Source organism: Centroberyx gerrardi, chromosome 12 (assembly GCF_048128805.1).
Source record: "Centroberyx gerrardi isolate f3 chromosome 12, fCenGer3.hap1.cur.20231027, whole genome shotgun sequence".
Taxonomy (NCBI): Eukaryota; Metazoa; Chordata; class Actinopteri; order Beryciformes; family Berycidae; genus Centroberyx; species Centroberyx gerrardi.
The window spans coordinates 15300079-15320399 of record NC_136008.1 but is presented as its reverse complement, the minus strand read 5'-3'; the positions used below and the strand labels follow the sequence as shown (position 1 = coordinate 15320399).

General features: G+C 44.2%; 1 protein-coding gene across 3 annotated transcripts; it reads right to left on the bottom strand.

Annotated features, from left to right (window-relative positions):
• Positions 1 to 451: 451 nt before the first annotated feature.
• On the bottom strand, positions 452 to 20069 carry setd2 (SET domain containing 2, histone lysine methyltransferase). Of its 3 annotated transcripts, XM_071915854.2 has the most exons (22): positions 19744 to 20069; positions 16574 to 16595; positions 12252 to 16408; positions 11996 to 12127; positions 11409 to 11537; positions 10871 to 10994; positions 10685 to 10762; positions 10494 to 10591; positions 10141 to 10285; positions 9458 to 9592; positions 9189 to 9317; positions 7993 to 9075; positions 7796 to 7844; positions 7364 to 7718; positions 6533 to 6806; positions 6062 to 6415; positions 5744 to 5869; positions 5104 to 5240; positions 4868 to 4979; positions 3326 to 3400; positions 2998 to 3099; positions 452 to 2326 (listed from the first exon to the last, which is right to left on the bottom strand). In XM_071915854.2, exons 1-22 carry the CDS (start codon positions 19776 to 19778, stop codon positions 2165 to 2167), a joined length of 8013 nt encoding a protein of 2670 aa, XP_071771955.2. In that variant the 5' UTR covers positions 19779 to 20069; the 3' UTR covers positions 452 to 2164. The 3 variants fall into 3 exon arrangements, with proteins under 3 accessions (XP_071771955.2, XP_071771953.2, XP_071771954.2); XM_071915852.2 differs by having other exon boundaries at positions 6062 to 6806; XM_071915853.2 differs by lacking the exon at positions 19744 to 20069 and adding an exon at positions 18082 to 18157 and having other exon boundaries at positions 6062 to 6806.
• Between the last annotated feature and the right edge of the window lie 252 nt (positions 20070 to 20321).

The following is a 20321-nucleotide window of genomic DNA, read 5'->3' as shown; positions in this document are numbered from 1 at the left end:
ATGTTGCATGGCCCGGGGCAGCGTTACATGCCGTCACGCACTCCAGACGGGACTGCTTAACTGCGGTCTGGGGCGCGCAGGCATGGGGCTGCGGAATGCACATATACTGGGAGGGGGTTGGGACAGAGGAAAGGGGAAGCTCGGAGGCGTCTCTCTCTCCGCTCGTCACAGGCCTCCATATTTAGAGCGCGCTGAATGTCTCTAATGAAAGCAGTCGATCACTTTGATTCCCCTTACTGGGGCCAAACATCTGGCACAACACTGTCTGTGCGTACGCGCCGTAGTGGCAGTCGCACCATGCATGCCCCTTATTAGAGGAGTGAGCCAGTTGGGTGTGCACTCAGTAGTTAATCATGCATGAGAGGTCACTTGGTTAGAGCTGTTTCGGGTCTGTTTAACTGACACCCACGGGCACTCAATTCAATTACTCGGCAAGGAATGAGACTCTGTTTTACAAAAAAGTTTATTGTCTTTTAAAATGTTTGTACACTCGGTATGACAATGTGCTTACACAATACTTACAGAAGAGTAGGGTGAAACTTACTTTGTACATAGAAAAAAAATAATAATAAACAAAAAACTGAACTGAAAATCACCCCTACCACTGAAATAAAATAGAGGGCTGTGAGTCAGTGGGGTCCTAGGTTTGACTGACTGATGTGGGAACTGCAACAGGAGGGTTGAGCTGGTGAGGCTGGGTGGGCTCACTGCCCCCTGACCCGACCCCCCTGTGTACAGCTCTGTAATATTACACATATTTACACTTTCAATCATGGAACAATAGTCCTTTTACAAAGTATTTGCTTATTTAAACATTCCCAAAACTATTTTTCAATATATTCACATATAAAGCAATATACATATGTTGGAACATTGTTTAATGCAATGCAATGGGCTGAAACATGATGAATTAATGACCCAATGCTAATGAAACAGTAACCATGACGCCGAGACAAATCTTGGACATTAATGAGCAAGAGTTTGCAGAGCAGGACAGTCCAAACGTCTCTAATGTCTAACAAGGACTTACTATGGTAAAAAGAGCAATAACACACGAGATGTTAAGAAACTGTTAAAATCGCAATGCTACAACCATTCCTGTGAAAAGGGAACAGGGCAGGTACAAGCTGATGGGGGGGGAGGGGGGGACTGAACAGGATATGGGGAAAACTGACACATAGCTAAACCACACGTCAAACATAGCATTCAAACCCTGCTCCCTTCATCATACATAAACTGATAAAAAGACATGAAAACATTGATCGGTAATCCCGTTGCCAACCTGCTGTTCACCGGCTGATCTGCGAGTGTATTGTGAGCACAAGCTCAATATAAAACAACTGAACTACGACTTAGGCTTCCCGTTCATGTGAAATATTCCCACTTGTTGGTGAGGACATACTACTTGGAGCAGGAGACCTGGAAAATGTAGGAATTTCCATAAGGATACCAACCTGACCTCAGCCTACATCATGCATTCATAAAACAACAGAGGCTCCAAAGTCTTGTGGTTAGAAGGCAGGGTTTGAGGAGTGGAAGCTTGGACCTCCACAGCCCAGCTAAAAGCAGCACCAGATACAGATTCAGTGGTGGTGGGGGTGGGGGTGGGGGGGTTTGAAGCACACACAAGAAAAAAGTCCTATGGAGAAAAGAAAAAAAAAAAAAAAGGACTTCTTTTTCTCACATTGATCCATTTTTAACAGTGGAAAGTAATGAAGAGCAATTCATGAACATGATTCCAATGTTGACTCCTTTCAGTAATCCTCAGTCGGGGGTAGAAGAGTTTAAAAAGTGGAATCGAGGTGATCAACTTGGGAACATTTAAGAGCCACAAACGGGTAAATGCTAAAAATCAAAACATGTCAGTGAAAACGTTAGTCTCTGTAGCACCCCTCAGTGTCGGCCTCTGCCAACACTTCACCTGGACTCTCCGGTCAGTCAGTGACACTTGAGTCTCTTGACACTCTCTAGGTTAGGGCCCCTCCGCAGACCACAGGGCCCGGAGAGCTTTCTGGGCAGCAGTTCAGTCTTAGTCATAAATATGCGTATGAAACGACTTCACGGTCCAGGCTGGCTGATTCATACATGAAGGAGTGAGCGGAAAGGCAGATCTGTGCGTCTCGTGTTTAGCCCAGAGCAGGTGCATTGTCTGCGGCCTTGGAGGCTAGTCCAACTCTGTGTCTTCTTTGGGCCTGTACACGGAGCCAAACCTCTGCATGTACTTCTTGATGTACTCCTTGGTCTTGTGCTTCACATTTTCATTACACTCGAGGTCCTCGGGGTTCTTGCAAGCTTTCAACTCCTTATTCATAACACCGTGAGTTAGCTAGTGGGATTGACAGAGAGAAGAAAAGAGTTAGACATTTCTCCTGTCAACAGATTAAAGTGAACGGCATAACTAAGATGTATAACTAAGTGGTAGAGGGGTGGCTGGGTGGTTAATTCATCTCCTACAGTGACTTTGTCCTTTATAATGTGAGACAATGAAACTCAAGCTCTAAATGGGTGAAGCCAAAATCATCTCTCTGTTTATTGTGCCAATGCTCTCAGAGTCCTGGTATGTCCAAGTGGCACTCAATATAAACCAGTCCCCACAGAGCTGTGGTCGACGATCCATAGACCCACCAAGAACCATGGAAAAAAAAGACTGTTGTCCTTTGAAGAAATGCTGGCTGAAATGGCTTTTAGAAAGGAATGAGTAAAACAAAGAGAGGGAGATAATAGTCTACATGTACAATGTGTTCCAAGTCTCCTCCAAAAACAGAGTACAAAAACATTGTTTGGCTGGAGAAAGAAATCGTGGGAGCTCAACTATTTAGTTCTGGTCTGAGGGAAACTTTGAGAACTTTTCCTTTTAAGTTAAGAGCTGACCAATACTTTCATTCATGTGCTCTGACCACTGAGAGGCCAAGAAAAGATGAAAGGTTCCCTACATTAATGGAGAGTCTAAATGCATGTACAAACACCCTATTGTTTAACAAATGGGATCAGTCTTACCTTTCTAGCCAGGTGTTTGAAGTCATCCGTGTTGCTGATGCGTCCTAATTTGCAGTCTGGCTTTCGATAAGGGTTTAGACACTGCACTATGAACTGGGACATCTGAGTAACACACACATATACAGAAGACCATGTTAAAAACAGGATAATATGTAAAAACGTACATCCCTATCTCTGCAACCAATAAATACGACAGCGGCAGATTGTCGGAACGGCAAAAAGATGGAAGTCGTTGCATAGCTTGAATTGGATAAAGGTGGAGAAGATCAAACAGTGAAAAAGTCACATCATAGGACAGAGAACATTGCTTGCAGAGACTCTGGCTCACCTCTTTGCGAAACGTCTCTTTACTCTTTTTAGCCAATTCACTGGAGGTGTCTGCTTCAGCTGTCTTAGTGGAGAACTGTAAAACATAATAGGAGAGAGGAATGGTATCATTAAGCCTTTTTTCTCTTTAAAGAAATGCCATTTGTTTCATGTTAAAAGCCTGGCTTTGCAAGTCTAACCTGACACAAAGTAACCCCCTCATTATATTCTACTCCTTTCACTACTTTGACAAAGACATTTTCTCAGCTGTAATGGCAGACGGCATCACCATTTCATATTGACAAAAATCCAGCTTTGGCATACGGACATTCTGCAGATGAAATAGTAGAAGTAAGGTTGTGCTGGCCACGCCCGTGCACCGGCTCAATCAAACATGGCAACTGGCTGCAGAACAGCAGCTATCAAGGTCAGTGGGGCAACAAACAGCACCTGGTCACCAGCCCTTCTACAGGAGCCACACAAAGCGGGGATATCCTGCCAGGACGCTCCCTCTGGCCCCAACCCTCAACAACAAAGGCAGACAGGCAACAGCTGACTGACTATGCCCATAACAGAGTGGTGAGGATCAAAGGCAAGCACAAAGGATTCACACATAGATCTCCACACTCCCAGAGGGGCACTATGCCTGCAGAGTCGGGACAGTGTCATGGAGAGGAATCCAGAAAGGGTGAAACAGAACGGCTTACAAGTGGAGCACAGGGCATTATTTCAAGACCCGGGCACGGACACAGCCCACAGCCACTATCTAAACACAAGCTGGGAAATGGTCCATGACCTCGTAGCGGCTCTTGGTGGGAAATATCCCATAATAAAAAAAAAGGATCTCTCCATCTCGATTTTGTTACATGCCTTTTCAATTCTGTTACATCTTTTAAAAATTGATCTCAGAGACAAAAGGGACACTTGCGTAGTTAGACTCTAAAACGAGAAACCGCAAATAAACGAATGCAAGGTCTCCCAGATGGTTTCCATTATCATCAAAGGAAGGATAAAGATGAAGAGGGAAAACAAACGAGGCAGAGGAAGAGGAGATGAGCTGAGCCATCCCTCCCCCTGACTGCCTTGGGGCTAAGGGACAGACAGCTGAGAGCGGGAGAGAGGTAGAGTACAGTAGATTCTCCCTTCAAATCTTCATCTCCACACGTCGACTCTGATGAAGCCTTTTTACAAGTAGGATGAGTTGTCATCCAAGTCATAACATTCATTGAATACTCTATGGTATCGTGCCGAATGTTTTTCATTTTTTTCTTCCAGACCTGGGCCACAGCTGAAAGTAATCACTTGTGCAGCATCTTCAATTACTTCAGGGAACAAACACTATAATCATGTTTTGCATCCAAGCATAAACATTCTGGGAACCGAACGAAAAAGTAAAGAGGATTTTTTCACATTGTCAAATGAGGTAACATGGGTTTACTTTACACAGTTGGTTCTTTACAAAAATATATTAGTGAAACACAAAAACATTATACCTATATTGCATAGACAATCATATACGAAGCACTGGCCAGTACCGAGAAAATGATCACTGCTAAAAGCTCACCTTGGAGGGGTTCTCATCGTAGGTGGGTGTTCCCAGGTCCATCTCAGAGTCATGGTCCACGCTAGCATTATCGCTGCTGCCCTCCCAGGTTGGAGGGTCCCACTGTGTTTGCCTGGTGTGCAGAGAGAGAGAGAGAGAGCGGGAGAGAGACAGACAGAGAATGTAAGTTAGAAATACGTACAAGGGCATTACAGATACACAGACAAACATACACGCAGACACACAGCAATACCAACCTTGTGACAATGTGGTAGTAGTAGATCTTGCCTTCAGGGTCCCGAGCCACTTTCCAACTTGGAGGTAGGACAATGGTTTTGGGCTTGGGTGGAGAGGGAGGAGGCAGGTCTATCACATTGTTGGGTACAATCATTTCCTGGAGAGGAGAAAGAGATTAGGAAACCAGGGATCAGCAGCAAATCAATTTAGCTTCACTTCAAAATACTTACAATAGCTTCCGGGATTTTCTAGGAGAAGGAACCTAATTAACTTCAGCTACATGTTTGATACCAATTATTGTCGTTTTATACCATTATTGTCATTGTGATTGTTGTTTACAAACGGCTACCCAAATACAAAATCCAAATAGATTAAGTCCAGTCCTTAATTGTACCCATGCTTAATCACATCTTAAAGGCCAATTTGTCATTGCATGAGACCGGTCTCGGACTGATGTGGCGCTCATGAAATTCATCATTTTCATGTATACAACACTCACACCCCCTTGTGGCCAGACTGAGGTATAGGTTGTCTCAAATCCACATGTATGAGAACACTATATTCCTGAAAATCTTTATCTTTAGTTAGCCGTCAGAAATTTGGTGCAGCTTCTACTTATTCCATAAGCTTCAGAGATAGGAGGGACTGTATATGTGTTACCTGCTGGACAGTTTGGGATGTGACAATGGTGGTGACTGTGCCTCCCTGCTGCACCACCACTCCTTGTTGGTGGCCTGTATACACAGGCTGGCCATGCAGGTAGCTGGCAGTGGGCTCAGTGTATGCCTTCAGAAACAGAACAATCAGATCAGATATGTCCTACAGAATTTACAGAAATCTATCAAGGTGTGTTTAGGGTTTTCCACATTTATGGTATGACAACATAAATTGAGCTACTCTGCGCAACACTTTAGTAATAAGAAAAGCAAAGTACATACATCAGAGGATAAGAATAGTGAATGGTGTGTGGGGCCGTACCTGTATGACGGGAGTGTTGGCCTGAGGGTAGGCAGTGGGGATGCTATAGATGGTTTGGCATGGCTGGCCCTGGTAATAGATGGCCGTCTGCGTCTGAGCCTGTGCTGGGGCTGCAGCATACTGCTGCGCTGGCTGGGTCTGCACAGTGACTGCCTGCTGAGTGGTGGGGTCCCACAGGGTGGTGTAGCTCTGCTGGCCCTGCACCTGAGGGGCTGTCTGGGCAGGGACAGACAGGACGGCGACCCCTGCGTCCTGGGCTGCTACAGTTGGCTGGGCATACTGCTGGGGGGCGCCGGGGGCGAGTTCCAGTGGGTTGGTGGTGATGTGCTGAGAGAGGCTAGAGACTGGAGGGGCCTGGGAAGTGGAGGAAGGAGAGGTCAGTCCCAGCTCTGAGATAAGAGGCTGGGGAGGAGTCTGTTCATAGTTCAGGGTGGCAACCATGGGCTCCACTGAAGGGGTAGGTAGCAATACTTTTCCTGCGTTGGGGTTGGTGGGGTCCACGAAGGTCTGGATGGGGTATCCAGGAGGGTAGGTGATGAAGCCGGGGCTGGAGGCATAGGCCAGACTGGGGTCATAAGCCATAGTCTGGAGCTGCTGCTGCTGCTGTTGAAGCTGCTGTTGTTTCTGGGCTTCCCGCTGAGCAACCTCCTGCTCAAACAGTTTCCTGCGTTCCTCTGTGGACAGCTTGTTACGCTCCTTCCCACCAACCACCCTTGGTGTCTTGTTGCTGTTCGATGGGTCAAACCTAAAAATACAGAAGAAAGAGACCCTGGTTGCATGACAAAACCTTTTTGATGATTTGCAATTGTAAAAAGCACAGATCCTGTACAGACCCACAGCGCATGTGGTTCAATTACCCAATTCCATAACGTTACTTAAATACCACAAGGTAATAACGTTACCTACCGTTAAAGTTTGCAGGGCAGCAGAAGACGTGTTGCCGTTTACAAATCCATTACTAACACAGGCGAGTTTGGAGCAAATTGTGGAATGTTAAGTTTCAGTTTTCACAGCAGGAGACTCTGTGGATTGAGTACAATGCTGCTGGTCTGTGTATCTCCAATGACGTGATGTGCGCATCAGAGATCGATTTAGATACATTTCTATACACTGACCAACTTGACTCGACTTGACTTGACTTGACTGTACGGGAAACACTGCATCTCACAGTCAAAGACGCCCTCTAGAGGCCATCTGATGAAGCGCATCATCTCACCAAGCGTCCCTGACTGACTGACCTGAATTTGCCTCGTGATGCCCTGGAGGGCATGTACTATGCTGGAAGGCAACAAGACTCCTTACCGTTCCTCAGTACGTCGGCTGCTCCTCTCATAGGATGAGGGTGGTGGAGAAGTAGAGCGTCTCCTCCGTCGTTCCGTACTGCGGGGGGTTTTGTCAGAAGCTCGATCACGGTCCCTGTCCCGGTCCCGGTCCCGGTCCCTGTCCCGGTCCCGCTCCCGGTCCCGCTCCCGGTCTCTGTCCCTGTCCCAGTCTCGATCTCTGTCTCTGTCTCTGTCATAGTCCCGGTCCCGGTCCCGGTCTCGGTCTCGGTCTCGGTCGCGCTCCCTCTCCCTCTCCTTCTCTCGCTCCCTTTCACGCTCTCGGCTACCAGAAGGGGTGCGTGGCGTCAAAGCTGCATCTCGATCTCGGCTGCGATCTGTGTTGGGACAATCAAATTAGTCAAAGCCATACCGAAAGAATTCAAAGTCAAAATAGACACTGTAATGATCTTACCATTTGCTTCCTTCTCCACCTGACTTTTCTTTGGTATTCTGTACACCTCCTGAAAAGGGTAATAGAACTATACTTTAACTTCAAACTTAAGAATACAATAACATGCCAACAGCTGACAAACAGAAAAACGGGAAAAAAATACATTTGTGTATGTTTGTCTGTTTTTTAAGCATGTAACCGCATTTACTTGGACTTACCTTCAGGTCCTTCCAGCTTTCCAGGAGCCTGGCTGCCATACCACCAATGTCCACAGCACTGAGTTGGGGCTCCTGACTCCTCTCACTCTCCACATCTGAGACACCCTCCTCCTCATCCTGAGAAGGAGTTCCCACCACTGAGGGCTCCATTGGGGCCACTGTGCTCTCAGAGGCTATACTGGCCTCTGGGGTCTCAGAGCTGGGGGGAACATCAGTGGTAGATTCACCAGGTTGCTCCTCACTGCCAGGAGCTTTCTCAGCCTCTTTTGTCTCTGCCTGGATCTCCATATGCTCTGCAGGCGGCTCAGACGGAGCATCAGTAACTTCCATTTGGGTGGACTCGCTCTCAGGCTCTTGAATTTTAATGGTGGGCTGCTCTCCTTCAACCTCTACCTTCTTCTCCTCCTCCACTGCCTGACTGGTCTGCTCCTCCCCACTCTCCTTCTGTTCGTCACAAGTCTCCTTTGGCCCTTCAGTTGCATCCTGCAGAGCCTCACTCACATCCTCTTTCATGTCAACATCCTTCTTCTCTATCTCCAACTCCTCCATTTTGTCTTTCACCTCCTGTGTTTGAGGTTGGAGCTCAATGCTTGGAGTCGTTTCTGCCTCTTCTTGTTTCTCCACTGTCAACTCTTTGACTGATTCTTCCGTTGGTTCCTTTGCAGGATTTGCAGCTTCATCTACTTGGTCTGCCTTCACCTGTTTTCCATCAGGCAGTCCAGCACGTGAAGATTCATCTTCCTCCTCCTCATCCTCCTCCTCCTCGTCCTCCTTCCCATCAGATGCTTTGCTGGCATCAGAGAGTGCACTGTCCAGACTGTTTTCACTGATGATTTTGAGGCGGCGGTACACAGCCCGTTTGGGGGTGTCACTGTCCAATTCTGGTCCCAGTTTGGTGGAGGAACCGTCAGGGGTGTTGAGGGGTGTTTGAGCACGTGACGTGTTCTCACTGGAGTAGTCGTCCATCTCAGCAGGCTGTGGGAGAGCGTGTGTCTGTGCCCATCGCTGAATGAAGGTCAGGACTCTGCTCTCCTCCAACATGTTCTTAGTAGAGATGGGTAGCACAGCTAGGGTCTTCATAATCTGTTAACAGAATAGTAGATAACAGTTAATAGAAGATGGTTTATAAGATAATTAACAAAGTTATTTCAGTGTGATGTGAGATAATTTAATGGGAAATCAATTACAAATCTCACCGCAAACTGCAGTTTGATGTTGTTGGCACTGTTGCCCTTAGCTTCAGACAGCTCAACCATGAAGATCCACAGCAACGACAAACCATGGTGGTCTAGGAACTGCTTCAGGCATGATGGATTCTGAGTATCCTGTGTAACACAACCTTAATATTACCTACTGCAAGTGGGAACACCAACACATATTTCATCATGCCGCCCAAATCATATCACAAAAATAGACAATCTATTAGACTATAAGACTTGACACATGAACAGCTCAGATGTTTTACTTGAATCAGTTTGAGACAGATGAGTTTCTGCTCCATGGTCTCCACTCGGACCATCAGTCTGCAGAGAGACACCACCTCTTTCTCATCATACAGGCCCTCTCCGTTCTCCAGTAGTGCCTCCAGCTCCTCGTCCACCTGAGGAAAAAAAAAACAATGGGACAATGGTGTAGAGACATATTGAGACAATTCATTACCATGGAGAGGACACAAGATAATTAGTCAAAACATGTATCACTTATAATTATGCAGTTTGTAATTACTTGCATTACATTGCATTGAGTGATTGCGAGCTACTTGACTTTCTCAAACAAACCTGCCCTGTATCTCATTCAAAATAGTGGACTGCCAGTTGAAATGAAGTTGAATAATTTGGCTATTAAGTAACATAGGCCCATAGATATCAGACAGACACCACTAGCATGGGAAGCAATCTTAAAATAACCTGTCTTTTGTGTTTCAACTGTGTTATTTATGGATGGGAACAGTCACTGGAGCTCTCAGAGCAATTAGCCTGATGCCTGTACAAACCTGACCAAGTTATGCCTGAACACCATCACTGCTGGTCATAGTGGTATAGGAAATTTTTGCTCTTGCAAATACAGTAATTGCTGTTCAGAAAGATTTCAAAAATGCCTCAAAAGAGACACCGGAAAAACATTTTCAAACATGAAACATGAACTGACCGTAGTAAGAGCGCTCACTGTATCCTTCTTTCGACTGCGGTCTTTCTTCATCTTCCCTCCAGCTGCTCGAACACTAACTCTGTTCTCCCCACCCAGGAAGCCTCTGCAGCTAGGAGCTCCACAAAAGCATTTCTGGGCCTCTTTGCTGTGGGTAAGATAAGAGAGAGGTGAAATAACCAAGATGAAACCACCAGTTAAAAGGTTAAATAACCAATCTTTTGCTACATGTCAACTATGTTGGCTTAAATGTTTTCACGCATGGAACAAAAGGACAATGCAAAATTTGAGTGAAAAAACAACAACAAAAAAACAACAACAAATCTGCTGAAAACACAGTGATGGGAAACACTAACCCGTATCGCTGGAATTGGTAATCAAAAGTCAGTTCAGTTCCTGAAGTGACTGCCTTGGTGGTGAAGAACCCAACTCTAAGTTGACCGTTGACAGTCCACTGAAATGGGATACAAATTATCAGGCTTGACAGCTTCCAACAAGGTAAACTGAACTGGTAAACTTGGAGGGGGCTTTTTTTTAGCCAATGTACCTTTTGGGTCTCACAGTTGGGCTCACAGCTATGGTTCATGAATCGAGAGCAATTACCCTTCAGTGTTGCATCAATGATCTGAGGAGAAATAATGGAAGTATTTTGTCACCCACTTTAACTAGATGAAGCCCAATTACAAGTGAAATATTAACATTCATGTATAATGCATCATATATCCATGCTTACCTCATTATTCTTTAAAGACATGAAATAGTAGTGGATGTTCTTATTGCGAGCATACTCTTTCACCCTTGTTTTGAACTCCTTGTGGTCCAACACCTCACCGCAGTATTCCAGTACGAAGGTGTTTCTGAAATGGCAATCAAAACAAACAAGTGAGACTATCATCTTGGCAGTTTTCCCCCCATAACATTGTTTTAAGAACATCAATAATTGTCTCATATATGAAGGGTTTAATTCCAAAGTGTTAGATTTTACATTTTGAAAAAAAAAAAGAAAAATTCAACCTGAAATTCCTCAGTCAGTATACACACAGAAAGTACAGTCAGTACACACAGATGATTCTATCCTAAAAAAACAACTATTTTGTGAGCCAAGGCTTTAAGATGACTCATAACTTCAATAGTAACCCATAATCTGCTTTACTTTCACTTTGGAAGAGTAGGCGTCAACTTGTTCAAATGGTGCATATTTCATTCTGGAATATAACTCTTTCCATGTTCTTTATGTAGCATAATTTATTGAAGACTTTTAAGAGGCTTACGAAGACAAGTCTTTAGCTGCACGTAATCCCCAGCCCTTGTCTTCTGTGAGGATAACCTCAAAGTCTGCATGCTGTTTCATCTGAAAGCGTCGGTTAGAGCAGTACACTCCATTCAGGCACCGTGATGAGCTAGGGAGAAAATATTTCAAGAAATAGTTTATTCACTGAGTGAACAAATTCAGAGTTCCTACGCAGTTTCGAATTCAAAACCCCATAATTCTTTATGTAAGGGGGTCTAAAGAGAAAATTTGTAGTTGTGCGAACACAATAAAATACAATAAAACTTTATTAATCCCTGAGGGGCAATTTGATTTTGGGCATTGTAAAAACAGACAATAAATAGAGACAGATAGATACAAAAGAACCATGTTTGTACTACTTGGGACTGAACAATATTTTTACATACTATTTTGTGCAATTTGCAAGCCTTTCAAGACCAAGAAATCACCATGTTATTTTTCCACACATTTTCAGATTTCCCAACCCATGTAGAAACCCTGCAAACTGTTTCATTCAGTAAATTTAATAAACCAGATGTGGATGTCTTGTATGCTCTGTCACAGTTCTAGTGGTATGCAACAACTCACCACTCAATCATCAGCAGTCGGTTTAAGCAGTCCTCCCCGCAAGCCAATACTCCACGAGACCGCTCCTCTCTGGACAGCATTGAGCACTCACATTGCATTCTCTTGATATCTCGATGAGATTTGCTCTTTTTTCTGCAAATAACATTGAACAGTTTTCAAAGCTTAAGTCTGATAACAGTTTCATGTTTTATTATGGTGTAATTCAATGTACAAACAATAACTTATTTAATGTTAGCCACGCTGGACAACACCTTACCTCTCAGTTAGATACAGGTTCTCTTCAATCAAGTCAAAATAAGGGGGCATCTTTTTAATCTTGGACATCTCTCTCCATTTATTGGAATCTTGAAAGTCCTGCAGAGTGAGTAAAGGGCGGCTCACCTCAGCCTTAACAGGAGTTTCCTTAGAGACATCCGTTTCTCCTTGACGCTCCCTTTTGACCGCAGGCCCAGGTTCTGCCTCATTGTCTGAATCTGACTCAATCTCTGGACGCCTTTTCTTGGGAGGCCCCCTGCCTCTGTGGGGCCTAAGGTTGTCTTCTCTAGGGGGGTCAGGGATGGCAGAGCCTTCGTTGGCAGAGCCCCTGCTGTTGCTGCTTATTTCATGACCTTGGACAAAGCTTGATGACCCTAGAGGTCCATTGCATTCGACTGCGGTTTCACTAAGACTTAATGCTTTATCTCCACTGTCTTCCTCATGGTCATTAGTAAGAGAGTCAGGATGAACTTCACCTGCCGCATCCTGAAAATGTTCAAGCACATGGAGGTAGGGTGGTCTGCTGGTCTGCATGATTGTGGGTTGGTGGTTCCAGGAGGCATTACTCTGCCTGTACTCCTGTCCCGGGGGAGAGATTCCTGTCTGTTTAGGGTTCAGTAACTGTGGCCCATGACTGCTATCAGGCTGCTGGTATGTACTGCTGGGCTGCTCTGGTTGTGAGAAATCCCAACCCAGGCTGAATCCATTCTTGTTGTTGATATTGTCAGCACCAGAGAAGTCATCATGTTGGTAATGGGGGTGCATCCTTCCATCTCTGACACTTACATAATTCTGTTTGTGCCCTTGCTCAGACTGCCTGGAATTCTCAAGGCTGTGGGGAGGAATCTGGTTCACTGTTGCACTAATCTTTGGTCTTTCATGGGCACTGTTATAAGGAGTCTTGTAAGGCTGGGCATTGATGGAGCTGGAACCCTCTGACTGACTAGTGCTATCAATCATATTACTCTGGGATTGACACAACATGCTGTCATGTGGTGACGCATTCACATTAGCACATGCACCACTGGTCTCCCCACATGCAGTGGAAGCACTTTCCTGCCTTTGATGTGGGACTTCACTGATATTCAGGTCAGCTGCTTTATTAGCATGCTGTGGCTCTGAGCTATTCATTTGACTAGATGAAGAGGCTCCCGTGTCCTGTGTATCCAATGTTAGGGAAGAATTCTTTGGCACTACCACTACAGAGTGCAATCGTTTAATAGCCTCTCCGCAATCAGAGTCATACTCTGAGTCGTCACTGTCACTGGCCTCACTCTGTCCTCCTGATCCATCCTGATTCAGTAATTTTCTCTTAACCGGTTTGATCTTGTGAGCACTGTCCTTCGATTTTTCTTCATGACCATCACCATTCCAACTTTGCATCTCTATAACTATGTCAACTTGTGATGTATCATTTATGTGCAGAGGTTCGCCTATGTTTGTGTTTTGATTAACTGTGGGTTTAAAGTCAGAGTGGTCAGCACTGGTGCCTGCTTGTGAAGGCTCACTTTGGTCTTTGCATGCACCTTTCATAGATATGCTGTCAGAGCTGATTTCCTGCTTAGTGGTCTCTGCCTGCTTCACCGTTTTGGAATGTATCTCAGCTTCTCGCCGAATATCATCTTTTATTCCAGATGAGTCTTGTTGGCTGACTTCTTTAGAAAACTCTATTTTTTTGACCGAAATCACCTTTTTAACAGTAGGCTTAGTCTCTGCGCAAAGTACCTTCTGAGAATTATCACTGTCTGAGGTGTCCTGCCCAACAATATCCCAACGAGACTTTTTTGTATTACTGCTGCTTTTCTTAACTGAATCAGTGTTCTGCTGTCCACTTGTATGCGTCAGCTGATTCTCAGATTCAAGATGTAATGAATCAGATTTGAGAGCTATGCTTGTGCAAGATTGCATGTTGATAGTCACATATTTATTCAATTGAGTATTCTCTGGCATAGTGTTCTGCTGGACATGATCTGTGACAGGTAAATCTGCTGTAGCAAGTAAGGATTTTGGCCCCAATGAACACTGAACAACGTTGTTGTCCTGGCTGGATATTATACTATCATTACTACGGCATAAATGTAAGATAGCTGCATTAGAGTCCACATTTGGTAGATTATTAGAACACAGGCTATCCTTCACAATGGCCAAGGTTCCTGGGGCAGCATTTACATGCTGCAGGCTTCCACCATAAATGTTCTGAGAGGTTATAGGTGAGGCATTCATATTCTCAATTTCAGTACTTGACTTTGTTTCTTTTATTCTCTTGGGAGATGCTTCTTGCAAATTCTTATCAAGGGATGAGACCATCTCCTTGACATCCTTGTTGCCTTGTTCCTTTCTCTGGCATGTACCATCTAGTTGGGAATCTGACTTTTCTTTTTCGTTCTGAGAGTGGGATTCTGTGGGGCTTAAATGTGTTGGTATCTTATTAGGGCTGTGAAATATGTCTTTTGATTGTCTATCAATTCCACTTGTTTTCACAGATGACTTAGAGGGAGTCACCTGCTTTGAGTCTGGCTTACTGCTTTTCTTTTGGGAGGTTTTACAGGTCTCCTCAGAGCCAGAGCTTCTGTCAGAGGCCTGTGACTTTCCTTTATGATCCACCTCAGAGTCACTGGAGCTACTTTTTTGGCGTCTTCTTTCATATGTTTGAGAATGGGTGTGCAGACTTGAATAAGTGGATTTAACGTTGGTCTCTGACTTGTGATGGGTGCTAGATTTACGGTAATTAGACTCAAGTTCAGGAGAGCACTTGCGTTGGGAATCAGAGTCCGATGTTCGCTTTGAAGCTCTTTCAGACTTTGATGATTGTGTTCTTTTATCCATCTCTGAAGAGTGAGGAGAATCTACAGATTTAGAGTCTTTCTCAGATTTCAAGTAGGAAGATGATTTTGAGTCTTTCTGTGAACTTGAATGGGTGGATGATCTACTGGAGTCACTTGTCCTTGTCCGATTCTTCCTATGGTCATCTTCAGAGTCAGAACTGTCCCGGGTTCTGTCAGTACGGGAACGAGAGCCTCTTCTCTCTCTGCGTGGAGAGCTCCTGTGTGACCTCCGGTCAGAATCATGATAGTATGACCTATCAGAGCGCGACCCTCTCTCGCCCCTGGATCTGTCTGATCTGGAGTGGGATGAACTTGTCCGAGAGCCTCTTGATCTAGACCGTGATCTAGACTTGGACCTTCTGCGATCTTTGTCTGAACGAGATGAGCGTGATGATGTGTGTCTGGAATCACGGTCTGATTTTGAGTAACTAGAAGACCTTTCGCGGTTCTCTGACCGCTTAGAGGAACTTTTTTCCTTTTCCTCGACATTTGACCCAGAGGAAGACTTTTTTACCTCCTTGCTTCTGCTGTCTGGCTTTGTTTTACTTTTGGATTCAACTGACTTGTGGCTGGAAGACATCTGGACTGAATCGCCATCAGATTCTGAGCCAGGGGGAGCGCTATCAGATTGGGACCTGGTTTTCCTTTTGTATACCTTATTATCCTGCTCATTGCTGCTGGAACTCTCTCCATCTTTTCCTGAGGATTCAGTTGGCTTTTTGAGGCTAGGGGTTACCCTCGTCTCAGACGCTTCTGTGTGAGCATTCTCAGAGGGGCAGTCACTGATAATATTCTGAGGCTGGGGTGTGGGGAATTCCGTTCCACTTTTACTTGAGGATTTCATCAGAACCTGCAGTTCAGAAGAGTGTGGTTCCTGTGGCACGATGCTGGATGTCGGTTTCTCTTCAGTAACAGAGACACTGAGAATTTGCTTCTTGAAATGCATCTTTGCTAGGTCTGTTTTCGGTTTAGGGGCTGGGGAGACTGGCGTTTGAGGAGAAACAGTCTCTGCTATTGATGTTGGCACCATGGGTGACTGTATTTGCTCAATTATACTTTCTGTATTCTGCCCTACTTTGTCTTGAGGGACTGAGGTTGCCAGTGGCAAGGCAGAAGGAGGTTCAGCTAGAGACTTGTCAGGGCTGGGAGGGACGAAGAACAGGCTCTGCAGTGGCTTCTTTGTCTGCGAGAAGCTGAAGGACACTTTCTGACGACCCTGCTCCTCGAGGTTCACCTTCATCTTGGTCCCTTTAGGCAAGAGACGGCTGGACAGCATGACTCTGGGAGAAAGGCTTTTGATAAGAGCTGCCTTGGAGAGGCCCTCCACCTTCACCTACAATAAAAGAGAAACCACAAAAAGGACTGTAAACCAAGCTCTCTGAACCATATAATGTGAAATTAGAAATACAGGCTGTATTGTAAAAAAACAAACAGTTAATCAAAAGCTCAAGTGAAATTAGATATTTACACTGATAAGCTTCTTTTAGTTAAGACTTACCGAGGTACCACTCCCCTCCTCTCTGCGGTTATGCAAGAACACCATGGAAAGACAAAAAAATAGGAAAGACACAAATCAATTAACACAGAGGCATCTGACATAGCACTACATAGAACAATTTGCAGATGATCAGGAGGGACATAGAGTAGCCTAACCCAAATTCTCCAGTCAGCTTGTTGATGTGAACATATCTGTGAAAAGTTTGTGTGTGCTCTCAATTACCAACAACTTCCTAGCACAACATCTATTAAGTATTTTCCACTGCTGGGTGTTGCAATTCTGCTTTCCTAAACTTTAAAAGTGTAGGAGGCCTGTTATACTGAAAATTAGCAGAATTGAGCTTTGTTTCATGAAGTTTGTTAAGTCATTAAAAAATTATTGTCAGTTATAGGATGTTTTTTGGAGCTTGTTTTCAAAATGCCCTGACCTATTTTATGCTTGTTTGAGCTTAGCTATATACACAACAAAAGCAAAGGAGGGTGGGATGATCCAATGATTAAACATTCTGAGTCTTCTTTTCTGCACACTTCTGCACACAATTCCAATTTAAAATTTAGTTCTGAGGACATGTAGCCTACTCTCACTAGGCTACCAGAACTTTCTCTTGGTCTGCCTTTGTCCAACTCATATAGTCTATGGCTGTGTGTAGTTTGCCAAAGCACACTCCTGTAATATCTCATAATTTAGTGTCAAAAATAACCTCAAACTCAAACCAAGACTGAAATAATATGTCCCTTTAGCACAGACTGAGAGTGCTGGTGTTACCAATAAAAAGGCTAAGACAATTAAAAAAAAAAAGCATAGGAGAAAGAAGCATAGAGATGTGATTGCTCAACATAAGAAAGGTCATGGATATTAGGATTTTTGTTCTCCATTCTTGTTCTATTAAACGCCGTCTGTTTTCCTTAGGGTAGGTTACAATATGGGTGCTAGGCAACAACTGGGTCACTTATTCCTTTAGGATTTATTTTTTTCCTTTCCCTGTGACCTTCAAAACCAGACACTTGTACAATGACATTCAGTTACATGGGAAGAGCTGTAACAAATAGCCTACAATGAAACAGCCTACTACATAGACTGTCAAACACAACTGATATCATGGTATGATGTCACAGTAAAAAAAAAAATTCTCTACAAAAAATCTCAACCTAATGATGTGCTCTCTTTTGTCACATCCAGTCATGAGAATGAAATGACAGGTCAACACTTTATATATATGGAGGCTGTCCATGGGGGGGGGGGGGGGGTCTTGCATGAGGAAAATAACCTGCATTGTGGAGCATAGTCTTCAATGTGAAACCACTATCAGGGGACAAATGACAGGGCCCTGGGCTTAGGATGACCTTGCAATCAAAAACACTCAAGAGATGCCATACAGATCAGCACAGACTGCAAGCAAAGCAAAATAAAACTTGGGAACCAAATGGAATTTAATTCCCAAATTGATATTAAATTAGACTAAACAAGACATACATTGCGAGTTGCATTAAAAATGCATTGTCTAATACCTGATCTCTGACTTGAGCAGAGCGTCCATTGAACACGTCTAGGGTTAGTAGGCCTGTAGAGGCTGCTGGCCAAGAATAATCCAATTCAGAGAAATGAGCCCTCCAAAGTGATGTCACACCTGACAAAAAGAAAGATAAGGTTGCCATGAACTGAGGCACTTTTGCCTATAGCAGCTTACAACTAAACTCCTAAAATATTGACATCATGGACATCTGATGCAAGTCCTACAAATGTAGAAATAGACCTATAACTTTTTGCTTGTTTCAGACAATAGAATCCACATACATTATGGTGTATCTTGCCTGTGCAAAGGGCATAGTCTCTACAGACTATGTAAGACCATAAATAGTGCCTCATGCCTTCAACGGTTAAACGACTTAAATCTAGCGCGTCTCGTCATGAGATTCCTGTTATCTATTGTTTCAATGTGGCTGAGAGCCGTTGCACGTCTTAATATTTTTGTCTGCGAGGGGATGGAAAGATAGCGCCTTTCCTGTGCTTGTTGGGTCATTAATCTCGCATGGTGTTGTTGCTCTGGTAAAAACAAAACCTAACATGCATCTATGATTTAAAAATGGTACCATCATGGTCGACCACCTAGTACTCTCCTAGATGGAGGAGAAACATGGATGCAGTGCAAGCAGAGAACAGATTCCATTATTGGACATGGAAGGATCAAACAAGCTGACCTACAGAGAACAAAGGGTGTCTGTAGAGCGATCATTGATTTCAAAGAGCTAACACATGGACGCTATTATAGAAAGCATATCAAAGTGATGGATTTGAAATAAATTAGAAAACTAAGTACAGCATGGCCTGTGCAGGAGGAGGAGGGCCAGCCAAAACAGGGCCTTTTAAAACGCTGAATCTTGCCTGGCTAATAAAATGCTGAGCTAAAGTTACCTAGCAAACCTTGTTTGTTACAAAATTTTATCCGAATTAGCTAGTTACAATGCACGCAATGTACCTGTAGTTAGCAAGTGAGTGAGTGAGATTGCATTAGCTATTCGAATGTAACGTTGGTTTACAAAACACAGCTAAGCTAACTTATATTTGCTAACATTAACTGCAAACAGTCGTAGGCCATCTTTAAATATAGCTCGTCCTGTGCTATGCGCGCTTTATGTCTCAGATCAGTGTTAATATTAACCGTTAAACATGCTCTGCTGGCAAAATGCTATCAATATGGGGTAACGCAATGTGTCTCAAACTATGAAACGGTGGTAAACAGTCCCGTTTGCTCCTGCAAACACATCTATTCTCACAGCTAGCCGAGTAACTTAGCATCACTCTACTGGCATCAGGGGAAGCTAGTAATGTTACGAGCTAGCTAACTAACTCTCGAACTGGAGCTAGCAGCAAGGAGGCTAACACTAACGTTAGTTATATTTTACTAACTGATGTTTGACTAATAGCAACTGTATAAAGTACATTTGTCTGGCATAGCCGTCTAAGTTTGCTGGATCGGTGGGGAGCTTGTTACTTTTGCCAATTTTATGAACATGGAGGAAGGATTTCAGATACGTTTCGGGAAATAATGGATCCGTGTACCCTGCACCCGGCTTCACTAGCATGCTAGCTAATGTTTTGTCTTGGTTGTGTGTAGCCAGGTGTTGTTGCCAAAATTAAGTAAAAAAAATAGCGGTTGACAATATACTCACTTTACGAGGTGCTTTAGGTCACAAGGGTCCCCCATCTTCAAAACCACCAGCAATCGGCCCTTTCAAAAACATCAAGCAGTGTATGCCGACGTCAAATCCATACGGGGTTGTCGGAAATGATCCTCGGCTCACTGGCTCTGCTGCTGCGCTTCAGCCTGGGTGAATGTTGGTGTTGAGCTAGCATGAGCTGATAAGCTTAGCCAAGACCTGGATGGCAGATTGTAGACTCAAATGATCAATGTAGCAAATCCAGAGTAAAGTGTCTGTAGTCGGCCAACGTATGCAGTGTGGTTGTTCGTCGAAAACTCGATCCGCTTGCAAGTTTATAAACATTTCTTTGAATAACTTATTCCACACGGACCCCCTCAGTATCTTGCTGGCTGCGGCTGCTGTGTTCAACATCACATGATGAAGGAACACAGCTGGCGCGAACCCTCGAGTGTACAGCGGGTCCTTGGTCCGAGCTATCCGTAGAAGCTCTGCACATGCAACTGTAAAATTAGACTTTTGAGTTTCATGTTAACCTCAGTGTGATAACAATCTTGCTGACAAAATAACTATTCTGAGCTTCGTACTGT